General features: G+C 41.5%; 1 protein-coding gene across 1 annotated transcript in view; it reads left to right on the plus strand.

The window, feature by feature from the left end:
* LOC141108706 (uncharacterized) overlaps positions 1 to 12,651 on the plus strand; it is a 71,110-nt gene that overhangs the window by 46,903 nt on the left and 11,556 nt on the right. The window contains exon 7 of the mRNA XM_073600576.1: positions 6,640 to 6,729. Within this exon, the coding sequence (XP_073456677.1) occupies positions 6,640 to 6,729 (90 nt within the window). The remainder of the gene's footprint in view (positions 1 to 6,639; positions 6,730 to 12,651) is intronic.

Raw genomic sequence — 12,651 nt, forward strand, 5'->3', positions numbered from 1 at the left:
TATCACTGCTGCCCATCAATGCCCCTCAGTGCCAATCAGTGCTGCTGCCCAGCAGTGCCGCCTATCCATGCTGCCTATCAGTGCTCATCAGTGCCACATATCAGTGCCCATAAGTGCGGCATATTCGTGCCTCTTTATCAGTGCCACCTAATCAGTGCCCATCAGTGCCACCTAATCAGTGCCCATCAGTGCCACCTCATCAGTGCAGCCTATCAGAGCCCATCAGTGCCGCCTCATCAGCGCCCATCAGTGAAGGAGAAAAATTACTTATTTACAAAATTTACTGACAGAAACTAAGAAAAACTTTTTTTTTCACAATTTTCGGTCTTTCTTTTTTTTAGGAAAAAATAAAAAACCCAGAAGTGATTAAATACCACCAAAAGAAAGCTTTATTTGTGTGAAGAAAATGATACAAATTTCACATGGTTATAGTGTTGTATGACCGCGCAATTGTCATTCAAAGTGTGACAGTGCTGAAAGCTGAAAAATGGCCTGGGCAGGAAGGGGGTGTAAGTGCCCTGTATTGAGGTGGTTAAAGTAGAAAGGCAAAATTTAAAAAAATATGGAAAGAGCAAAGGAGGGTTATAACCTGAGTGATTTTTTTTGCCCTCAATTTCCTATTGAGGAGACAAGGGTTCTAATCCCTCTCCACTCTAAATCTGAAAAAGTAACTCTGTTACTCTTTTTAAATCCATCAAATAAAAAGGTGCCCGCGCTGTCTGGACACACCCAGCATACAATACAACAAATTATAAACAAAATTAAACTACCCCCCCCCCATGAAAAAAAAACAGCATGTCCTCTAAATCAGGTTTTGGCAACACTCGCACCTGATGGCATTTGCACCGACCCGAGCTGCCATTGACTGTAATTGACAATTCACAAGACTCTCAGTTGCAAAGCTTGGCCTACCAACCTCCCTAATGTTACAGATAGCCTGTTGGTCACTGAGGACATTGGTGTGCTGTGCAGAAGAAGACAGTCTGCACATGTAAGATGGTATCCTGTGCAGGGGCTGATCTGAGGTCTGATGTGCATGCATTGGTGTGGATCTGAGGTCTGACGATTATGCATTGGTGCTGATCTGAGGTCTGACAATTATGCATTGGTGCTGATCCAAGGTCAGAAGTGTATGCAATGGTGCTGATCTGAGGTCTGACAATTATGCATTGTGGGATGCTTGCTCTGCTTTTACGGCTGCATTCGCAACTGAGCGTAGCAATTTACTTGCTTTTTATTTGAGAGTTTTGAGTGTGTTTTAGAAGTGTATTACAAGCGTTTTACAGCTTTAGGCATCTTTGTTTAGCCAATAGAAAACACAAGGGGGTGGAGAAGTGGAGGGGGTTAGGGGTGGAGAGCTGCTGTTTGAGCAGAAAATGAGGGACAAAACACTCGTAAAACGCTCATGTTGCACATTTTCAGGCTTACCCATTGAAGTCGTTGGGGCCCAATCTGTCTCCAATCTTCCAAAAAGAACCTCATGTACTTTTTGGAGCTTGAGGAATTTCGCTTGAGGAGACAGAACACTCATATGTGAACAGGAGCCATTGAAATTAATGGGATTTGGCTTGCTGAGCGTTTTAGAGCTACAAGTTTCGAGCAGAAAATCGCTCAGGTGGGGCTTAAGAGTTCTATGTGCTATCTGCTCGAACTTTTGATTAAGGACAAATCTTCAGAAGTTCTGTGGTACATTGCTGCCATGGTGGGACTTTTGCCGTACACTTTGCTTTTGCTAATAAGAGTTATACGTCTTTGCCTTATATGACATCAACCTCCAAGACTGTCTGTTAAGCAGTTATAATATTGACATTGCAGTGGTGATAATTGTTCTTTCTCCTGACCTATGTGTCATGACCTATGTGGTTACTCTAATCATTTTTGACTAATCTGTATTAGAACTTTAGTACCTGTTTGTATTTGAAACATTCCATTAGTTCATTTATTGCACAATAAGAGTAAAGACTCTATAATTTGTATGACGTTGGCTTTTCTTATGATCTTCTGGAAGTTCTTCCAAGGTTCATATGAAGATTGAATATTCATCTACATCCTCAAGAAGCACCTTGATACTGATCCAATGTAAACACACATGGACCATTTTTTTTGCTTCTGTTAATAGAAGAACATTCTAGAGACGTGGCTTGATTTTATACATTATATGATTAATTCCTAAAGTGGTCTAATGGCTACACCTAATGGCTAGATAAAGATTTTTTTTTTGTATTTTCTTTGAATTTTTGATTTGACTTATTGGAGATACCCTAATCTTTTTTTCCCAAATATTTACTTGAACAATTTTGAACGCAGCCCCATTTAGGACATCATGGGGAAAATACAGCGCGATGGCCACTAGATAACGATGAGGAGCATACTTATTTCTTATGATAGTCATCATCATCAGATCAGCCCCAATACATAATTGTCAGACCTCAGCTAAGCTCCAATGCATAGAAACAAAGTATGCTCCTCATCTTCTGGTGGCCATCGTACGAAATCCAGTCATGCTTCCAAAATTTTCTTGTAGCAACATAAGCAAAAAAAAAAATGGTCCAAGGATTGTTTACACTGGATCAGTATCAAGGTGCCTCTTGAGGATGCAGATGAATATTCAATCTCTCTATGTGCCTTGAAAGAACTTCTAAAAGATCATAAGAAAAGCCAACGTCATTGTATACAAATTATATTGCATGATGGCCACTAGATGATGAAGACTATCATAGGAAATAAGTATGCTCCTCATCTTCATCTAGTGGCCATGGCACGGTATTTTCCCCATGATATCCTTAATGGGGCTGTATTCATTTGTTTTTAATGTGAATATTTGGAAAAAAAAGATTAGGGTATCTCCATAAGGTCAGATCAAAAATTCAAAGAAAATACAAAAAATCTTTATCTAGAAGCATGTAGGTGTAGCAATTAGACCACTTTCCCCAAATTTTCTTCTATTAACAGAAGCAAAAAAAAATGGTCCTAGTGTGTTTACATTGAATCAGTATCAAGGTGCCTCTTGAGGATGCAGATGAATATTCAATCTTTATATGAACCTTGGAAGACCTTCCAGAAGATCATAAGAAAAGCCAACGTCATTCTATACAAATTATAGTCTTTACTCTTATTGTGTAATACATGAATTAATACAATGTTTCAAATACAAACAGGTACTAAAGTTCTCATACAGACTAGTCAAGAATAATTAGAGTAACCACATAGGTCATGACCTCCTGTAGATATTGCAGGAAAAGAAAAATTGGCACCACTGGGGTTTAGTTTCAACAATATAATTGCCTAACAGACAATCTTGGAGGGTGATGTCATATAAGTCAAAGACATATAACTATTATTAGCAAAAGCAAAGTGTATGGCAAAGGTCCCACTATGGCAGCAATGTATAGTAGAACTTCTGTAGATTTGTCCTAATTCACAAGATCGAGTGTATATCACATATAACTTGTATAAGCAGAGCAATCATCCCACAGTGTTAGTTATGTCAAATGAAACTTTTGAAGACAAGTTCTTAAAAGTCCTTAAAAGTTTCATTTTGCACAACTATCACTGTGGGATACTGTGCTATATGCTTGACCTTGTGAATAAGCCTTCAGATGTTCTACTGAACCTAACATTGTGGGACTTTTGTCAAACTATCTGGTTACCTGAGTACCTGGTTAGAGGACGAGATGACAAGAGGGCTTCCCTTACACCTCTGGTCCAGTCAGCCCTGGAGTAGAGCACAGGGAATGAGAAGGCACAGAGTATTAGAGGTGCTTAGAGCCTAGTCCAGGAAGCTTACTGGCTGAGGTCACCCCAAGAATCACCAGAAACAAACCAAGGTCAAGAACTAGATAAGGTCACACCAATAATCAGCAGAGACAAGCCGCTGTCAGGAACTAGCCAAAGTCACCCCAGCGGTCAGAAAGTAGCTCAGTAGGTCAGGTCACAACAAGCACCAGCAGAGAAAAATTGTGTTCAGGAACTAGCGGAGGTCACACTAAGGATCAACAGAGAGCTGTGGTCAGGAAATAGATAAGGACACACCAAGAATCAGAGAAGACAAGCCGTGGTCAGAAACATGTAGTTGAGGTTAATAACAGGGAGCCAGTGCAGAGACAAGTCTAAAGCCTCGTACACATGATCGGATTGTTGGCCGCGGAATTTTGTCCGAAGGGTGTTGGCCCAAACTTGTCTTGCATACACACGCCCACACAATTGTTGGCCAACAATTACGAACATAGTGACGTACTACGTTGTTTTTCAGCTCTTTAGCGGCACCCTTTGGGCTCCTTCTGCTAATTTCGTGTTAGTAGAAGTTTGGTGAGTGTTGATTCGCGCTTTTCATTTCACACTTTTCATTTCGCACTTTTCAGTTTGTTTCTGAACGGCCGTTCGTCAACCAGCCATGTTGCAGAATCGGAGGAGATAACGTGTTATTTATTATTGGCCTGGGGGTTATTGCTTTAACATAATTTTTTTGGTTGAATAATGATTTGATTTGGTATATTTTCTATATTTTTGGATGCATAGAACGCAATTTTTGGTTAAGTTCTATTGGCAGATAGCAGGTCTAATTTTATTTGTTTTATTTTTTTAATGCACAATAAAAAAAAATTGTGAAGAATAATACTTGGCTATGTGTTTTACTTCAAATGACAGTTTGGGAGTAGGCAGTTACATTTAAAAAAATGCAATGCAAAATTGACAAGGGACACCGACATAGTTGTATCTTTGATCTTAAAAACTACGGGATAATGTTGTTGTGATAACTTGCCCCAAAACAAAAAAAAAAAAGGAAAAAGCATAATAATATTATTCTTGATATCACTAGAAAAAAAGCCTTTGAAAATGTGTTTGCAATAACTCCATCAGTATCACCAGCAAAGCAGCTTCATTATTATCCCATTAAAGAAGAAGAGAATTGTGCGCTGCATTTCCAGATGTTAATTCTCCATTACGAATGCTAGTTTACAAGACCGACCGCTTCTGCTTCCCAGCAACACACATTTGTCCGCGGAAAATCTGAAAACCTGCTAGCCAACATTTGTTGGCGGAAAGTCCGACAACAATTGTCCGATGGAGCGTACACACGGTCAGATTTACCGCCAACAGACTGTCATCACACATCACATCGTCCTCCAAGACTGTCTGTTAAGCCGTTATAAAATTGACACTGTACCACAGGGGGAAGATTGATTTTCTGCAATGTCTTCAGGAGATCATTACCAATGTGGTTACTGTAATCATTTTTGACTAGTCTACAGGAGAAATTCTGTTCTTGTTTGTATTTGAAAGATTCCATTAGTTCATTTATTGTACCATTAGTGTAAAGTCTCTCTTTAATTTGGATACAATGACATTTGCTTTTCTCGTGATTTTCTAGGAGTTCTTCTGATACACACATATATATAAATTCAGTATACTTCAGCATTCTCAAGAGGCACCTTTATGCCGGTCCAATGTAAACTCAGAATTTTTTTGCTCCTGTTGATTCAAGAGGTTTTTTGTAGTGTGGTTTGGCTGAGCTAGAATATTTTTCGTTTCCCAAAGTGGTAATGGCTTCAGCTAGAAATTTCAAAATAATTTTTTTTCTATACTTTATATTTTTTATCCTATTTGATTTGTTGAGGATACACTAAAATGTTCTCTAAACAACCACCTTTAAAAATATATTGTGAAGTCTGCTACATATTTTTGATTCTTGGAATTTTTTCTATAAAGACACCCCTTGTTATAGGGGGTTGTTAGCTCAAGTTTAGATGCATTTTTTAACGAAGTCCACGACAGTCTAAACTGTGTTTTACGGGCATGGCAGCCCACTTTTATTAAACAAAATTCAACTATCATCCAAGATTCAAATGCTGGGGTTTCAACTTCACCACTGGAAAAATGTCAAGCCATCTGGCTCCTTTGTCAGCAGCACCACTGCTCTTTTGTCTTCCAGTCCATGGATTCTTCAGGCTCACTCAGCCTTGGTTTCAACACCTCACTCTACAGGCCCAACTCCTGGCCTCCTGATAGGGTTTGCCCAGCACATGGGGGTCTTTTACACTTCTCAGACTCCCACCAGCCCCCACTGTGGATGCACTAGTCACCTCAGCTTTCTCTTTCTCTCTAGACCTGCACAGCTGTCTTGACTTTCCCAGTCCTACGGGCAAGAAGTCCCCCCAACATTGGGTCTTGTCTCCTGAGTAGGTCACCCCTCCTGGCTGGAGCATACCGCTATCTCCACACAGAGACTCTTTCACCAGATGGCAGCAACTGCTGTAGCTCTGACCAGGCTTTTAATGACCCTGCAAACCTGTGCACTCATACAGGCTGCTGGTGTCTCGCAAAATCCAGGCAAAGGATTGAAGGTTCCTTACCACCCAAGGCACTTCAGAGCCTTCAAACTCCAGACCTTGATCCAGGGCTACCAAATCCAGGGAAAACGTAAAACACAGTTTTCATTGTTCACAAAACAGGTGCTGCGCCTTTGAGAATACTGAGTCATTTCTACCTAAATTAACATGCCATAGTCCTTTTAATGTCTGAATTAATTTGTGTCTTTTATATCTGCTTGGAGTTTAACTTTAACAACTTAATACAGTTCAGTAAATGTTCTATTTACATGTCCACTTACTAACAGTTTTCTTGTTTCCTTATATACAGGTGGGTCCTATTGCTGTCCGTTCATTGGGAAAAAAGACACATAGGACACAATTGGTACCAGACCTTAGCTTTCCAAAATTTCCAGCAAAGGTACTGTCACATTTTTAGACCGTAATTGGTAGGTGTCAAATCTAAGCCATAAATAATTCGCAGGCTGACTGGCAAATAATTTCCAACATTATATTTAGAGTAAAATATTACAGTTAGAGATACAGAGTTATTAGAGCGCTACTAGGCAGGAACAAAATTGAGCATTCCGCTAACATTTCAATTAAAATCACGGCATTTTGCCACTTTGAGGAAGGCAAAATTATGGAGGTTTTTGGTTGTTTTAAAAAGGTGCCTAAAATGAGAAAAACAAAAATAGAAAATTGTATCAAATATTTACTGTAAATTTTCTTTCCGTGTCCCAGTCCATAGCAGCATACTATGTATGCTGCCATGTTGGTGCCAGGATAATAGAAAATTGTAACAAATATTTACTGTAATTTTTACAAATATTTACTGTAATTTTTACTTTTCTGGCACCACTCTATGACAGCAATGGTATGCTGCTATATTGGCACCAGGAATGCTTCTTTTAACTGCAATGAATTTAAAAAAATAAATAATTGGGTTCTCCATTGCTACCTGCCTTGTATCTGGAGCCAACAGCTCATGGACCAACCTCAGGCTTCCGTCACTTGGGTCTTTTTACCATTAATTGAAGTAATAAAATAGTTGAGGAGATTTATAGAAGCCGTATTTTGTTATTTTGTTGTGGATTTTATTTGCAATGACAATAAATCTTATCAAATCAATCAAATAACCCAAAAAGGACTGATATAATAAATCAGCAGTAGGTTTTATAAGAGTGACCTCCAAAAATAGATGTTGATACAGGGGGCAACCATCTGTGACCCTTTGAGAGCAGTTCCTCGCTTCTAAAAAATGACTTCTATCCCTCTGTAAGCTCACAAAAAGATCAAACCTTTTGGGCAAAGGATATTTCTTACAATGTCCAGATGGCAGAGTTTACCCATCTGCTCTGCGACACTCATCAGCATTAATATCCTCTCTTCAGCCCAGTTACCTTCAGGTATGCACTCCATCTTCAGCTTAGTTCCCTGGGCTATCAGCACATGGCTCCTGCAAAGGCCAGGGTTTGACAACATTTCTTCACACAGATCTCCTCCAAGAGAGAAGCCTTATGGGACTAAAAGTCCTAGAAAGGTGCTCCCAAACATTTATCATCTCCTGAAGCCATACCTCCGAGCTTAGTCCCTCAAGAAGCTCTCTTAAGCTTCAACCCAGCTCCCTTTAGGTAGGCACTCCATCTTTAGCTTAGTTCCATGGGCTCTCAGCACATGGCTCCTGCATAAGCCAGGGTTTGAGAGCATTTCTTCACACAGGCCTCTTCCAAGAGAGAAGCCTTATGGGACAAGTCCTAGGGAGGTGTTCCCAAACATTTATCATTCCCCAAAGCCAAACTTCCCTTAGGGAGTATTCTTTAGCCCAGTTCCCTTCACGTATGTTCTCCATCTTCAGCTTAGTTCCTTGGGCTCTCAGCACATAGCTACTGCTAAATCCAGGCTTTGACAGCATTCTTACACACAAGTCTCCTCTAAGTGAAAAGCCTCATGGCAGAACAAGTCCAAAAAAGGTGCTCCCAAACATTTATCATCTCCTGAAGTCATACCTCTGAGCTTAGCTCCTCAATGATCTCTCTTGAGTCCAGTTCCCTTTAGGTATGCACTCCAGCTTTAGCTTAGTTCCTTGGACCCTCAGCACATGGTTTCTGCTAAGGCCAGGTTCTAACAGCAATTCTTTACACAGGCCTCCTTCAAGAAGAACCCCCAGGGAAGAGAGAGTTCTGAAAAGGTGCTACCAAACATTTATTATCTCCCCAAGCCAAACCTTTTAGCGTAGCTCCTCAGGGAGCATTCTTCAGCCCAGTTCCCCTCAGGTATGCACTCCATCTTGAGCTTATTTCCTTGGGCCTTCAGCACATGTGTAAGAAGTACTGTAAGCAGGTATCCAGCAGGGATGACCAGATCAGTGGACTACAAGTTAAGGAATCAGGATCCAGAGCAAGTATGATTAAATAAAGTTGATTAACATGAATAACATCCTTGCAACAAAAAAACATAAAAAATGTTAAATTGAAAAATTAACGTGATATTGCAGGAAATCTAGAACACCCAAACTAATAAACACTTTTTGTACAAATTTTCTGTTAAAAAAAAAAAAAAACACTGTGTACAAAATGGAGGGAGCTCACATGAACAGGGGAGAATCAGGACTGGGAATAAGGGGAGCAGAGCAGGATACAGGTTACTGGATGTAGGGAATAGGATACTGGATGCAAGGTGCCGGGTACAGGGTACTGGAAGCAGGTCACAGGAAACAAGGCCCAGGATCAGGCAGGGACACGATTCACAGACAGAACACTGAAGCACTTATCTTTATTAAGGGAGGGACTAAATACCTACCCAGCAGCCAGTATCAGGTTGATAAAATAGAGTGGGAATGGTGCACTACTGCGCTTATTCCAATTATCCTTATAATGTTTAGATCATACAAGAAGTAAACAAACAGACAAAATGCAGACTCCTCTATTCACCTGATTATTTCTTGCACTGAGTGCATGGTTTTTTTTTTTGGACTTTTATGTTGATTGGACACTTTATATACAAGGACTCTGCATTTTGTCTGTTTGTTTGTTTACTTCTTGTAAGGTCTAAATATTATAAGGATAAATGGAATAAGCACACCATTCCCACTCTATTTTATTTTACTTTTATTGAATGGTTGCAGCACTTTGTGCTTTCACTTATTAAAACATGTTTTTATTTATATTAGATTATTCACTTTCCACTATACTATACCATTTTACCTTTAGTAGCGCATATGTTTTTTACATATTTTTCAGTATCAGGTTGAGCCTAACTGGAATAGGCTCGCTGCTGGGAGACATCTGCTGGTGGCCACCAAAACTGCGCCGTTCGGCTCCCGAAACAACAGTGCCACCAGCAGGTGGCTCCAGTCCTGGCAACATGGCTCCTTCTGAGGCCAGGCTCGGACAGAAATTGTTCACGCAAGCCTCCTCTAGTGTTCTGGAAGGTGCTCCCTAGCATTTATCATCTCCCCAAGCCATACCTTTGAGTGTAGCTACTCAAGGATTGGTTGGTTCAGATAAATATTTATAACCCAGAGAGCTGACCCTCTTGTTCTGCTTACTAAAGCCTCCTCCCTGCAACAAGCAGAATCAATCAAAGCACCACACTTATTCCTCATTCACATGGGTAATGATGCTATATCACGTTAGGCGGTAAAATCACTTTGTCAGCAGTGGATGGCTCACAGTTAGCAGACGATAAGGAGGTGATATGCTGGCTCCCCCAAGTCTCACACCTGAGATCCCTCTCCACTAAGCTGCAACTGCATCCATTAAACATGGTTGCAGTTCAGTTGCGATGTGGCCTCATTCACTTCTGTAGGGCGCTTTAGTAGGCAGTATTGCTTGCGGATTGAGACATCTCCTACTTTTTTACTGCGTCATGATGGAAAGCCTCAAGCCCACGACAATGTGTTTGGGGCTATCCCCCAGCCATTGTCAGGAATCAGCAGCAGGGATGGCCATATTTGCGTTGCTACACTTAGGAAACTGAGACCAGACAGTGAAACCAAACTCCATCCAAATACCAGCAAACGGGAAACACAGCAATTGTGAAGATTCAAGTGAACCAAAACTATATAATCAAAATACCAAACTAGCAACCTAACTAACAGAAAGCCTAACTAAGAAACTGACTATATACAATAGGTACAAAAATGGGGACCACAGATAAACAGGGTAATACCACAGACACAAGGAGAAGGTGGGGAACCAGGACTGGGATCAGGAACAAGTGGATGCAGGACAAGAGCAAGATCAGGAGCAGGATAAATGTCAAGCAGTATCTGGCTAGCAAAGAAAAACAATGAAGTAAAGTATAATGGTAGTGAGGGACTAAATACCCTCCCAGCAGCCAGCACCTGGAGATAGATTACTGGAATCTGCTGAATGCTGGGAGACACTCGCTGGATGCTGGGAGACACTCGCTGGTGGACACCGGAAATACAAACTCCCATGCTGGTAAACACAGTGCCACCAGCGGGTGATCCAGGTCCTTGCAGCCATTGCCAGGTTTTGACAGGACCATTAAAAATGTGCTACAATTACCGCAGTGCAATGCCTATGTGAAAGGTGACTTAGGAACGACCTGCAGAGACCAGAAGAGGTCAAATCTGCTCAACGTGGGTAGGAAAACACCAAGAAAGGGTTTGGGGAGAAGAGCAGTGCGGTGGGTGGGGGAACACTGAAATAGGGTTCAGCAAGAGTGGGGGGAGAAGAGGAGGTAGTTGGGGGAACACAGATAAGGGGTTCAGAAAGGGGGGGGTGGAGGTGAAGCCTGGGTGGGTACGGCAACACCAAAAAGGGGTTGGGGGAGTAGGGATGTGTCCCTTTTCATCTCATAGGACCTACTAGTCTACTAAATTTTCCCTAGACCATCTGGCAGCACTTTTACATCCAGACTTGACCAACGCAGGGGCAGGAACTTAGACTCTGCCATACCAAGGTCTTTGGGGCCAAACCTGGGACAGTGCCAATGACCGTGCAAGGGTAGAGAGGGAGCTGGTTGAGAGATTTGAAGATGAGAGGAAATGGGAGAAAAGAATACCCAAGCGTAAAATTGCGCACATGCTTTAAAGCATCTCTGTCCTCCTTCTGTAGTATCAAATTTGACACTGGACAGAAACCCTTTAGACTTGGTGTTTTGAGCGGGGTCGCCAGAAGATTAATTTCCAGACCAATAAGGCCCCTCCTAAAAGACCATTTAAAGGACTTGAGTTAAGCATAGCTTGTTTAGTTTGTGTCGAAAATAAAAGCTCATCTCTCAGTCTAGGAATCTAACCCCGCTCTCCTGCGTGACAGGCAGGGATACTCACCAATATACTAACAAGGACCACACAGTGGATTGGCCACTGTTGCCATCTTCCTGCAGTAGAGCATATGGCTGTGGCTCTTCTCTTCTTTATGGAGAGATCTAGGGTGTATTAAAATCCATTGGTATAGAGTAGACAGTTACCATGTCTGATATGGCCCTGTTTTTTATAGGCCTTTTCAATCACCTCCAGTGGTTGTGCAGTGGGTAAAGCGCCTGATGTGTTATTGTGAGGTTGTGTGTTCAAATCCCTGTTGTGGCATGCTGGATTTCAGGTGGGGGGAGAAGGCATTGACTTATTTGGGTACCAAGGATTGCCTATCTAGCCCAGTGTGGGCCAGATAAAATGGGTGATATGAGTTGGGTAAGGGGAGGTGAAGTATAGATGGGGAAGTGACTGATAAAAAGTGGAGATGGAGTCAGGATTGTTGGGAAGCCTTGAAAATTAAGATAACAGTGGAGGGAGAAACATCACGGGTGGATGTGGGAACACCAAAAAGGGGAGGAGGAGGGGCAAAGTGGTTGTGGGAACACAGAAAAAGGTTAAGAACGGACACCCTGAGAGAATGTAATTGGGAGCAGGGAGGTGCTTTGGAAAACAGGAGAGGGGGGCGGTCAGAAGAGGAGGTTGGTGTTGGACCATGTGTAAGGGGGAAGAAGTGTATAGGGGAACACCAAAACAGGGTTCAGAAGAGGTGGTTGGTGTTGGATCACCATGTGGAGGTGGTTACAAAAAGGGCTGTACAAGGTGCTTGTGATTCTTTTGAAAATGCTGGGGCCTTATCATGTGTTTTGTAGGCAGCCTATCTAACCTTAACCACCTGCTGAATTTGAAGTTGGGGAAAGGTATTGAATTGCTTGGGCCCAGTGATATGGGGGTATTGGGTGCAGAGGATCACCTATCTAGCCCAGTGTGGGCAGATGGAAAAAGCAAAAATTAACATTTGCATAAAAATTACTTAGAACCGCCAAACACCATATCTTTTTTTTATCAAAGGCCCTAGAGAAAAAATGGTGTTTTTAAATTATCCATAGGTAAAATTTT

This window comes from Aquarana catesbeiana, linkage group LG09, assembly GCF_042186555.1.
Source record: "Aquarana catesbeiana isolate 2022-GZ linkage group LG09, ASM4218655v1, whole genome shotgun sequence".
NCBI lineage: Eukaryota > Metazoa > Chordata > Amphibia > Anura > Ranidae > Aquarana > Aquarana catesbeiana.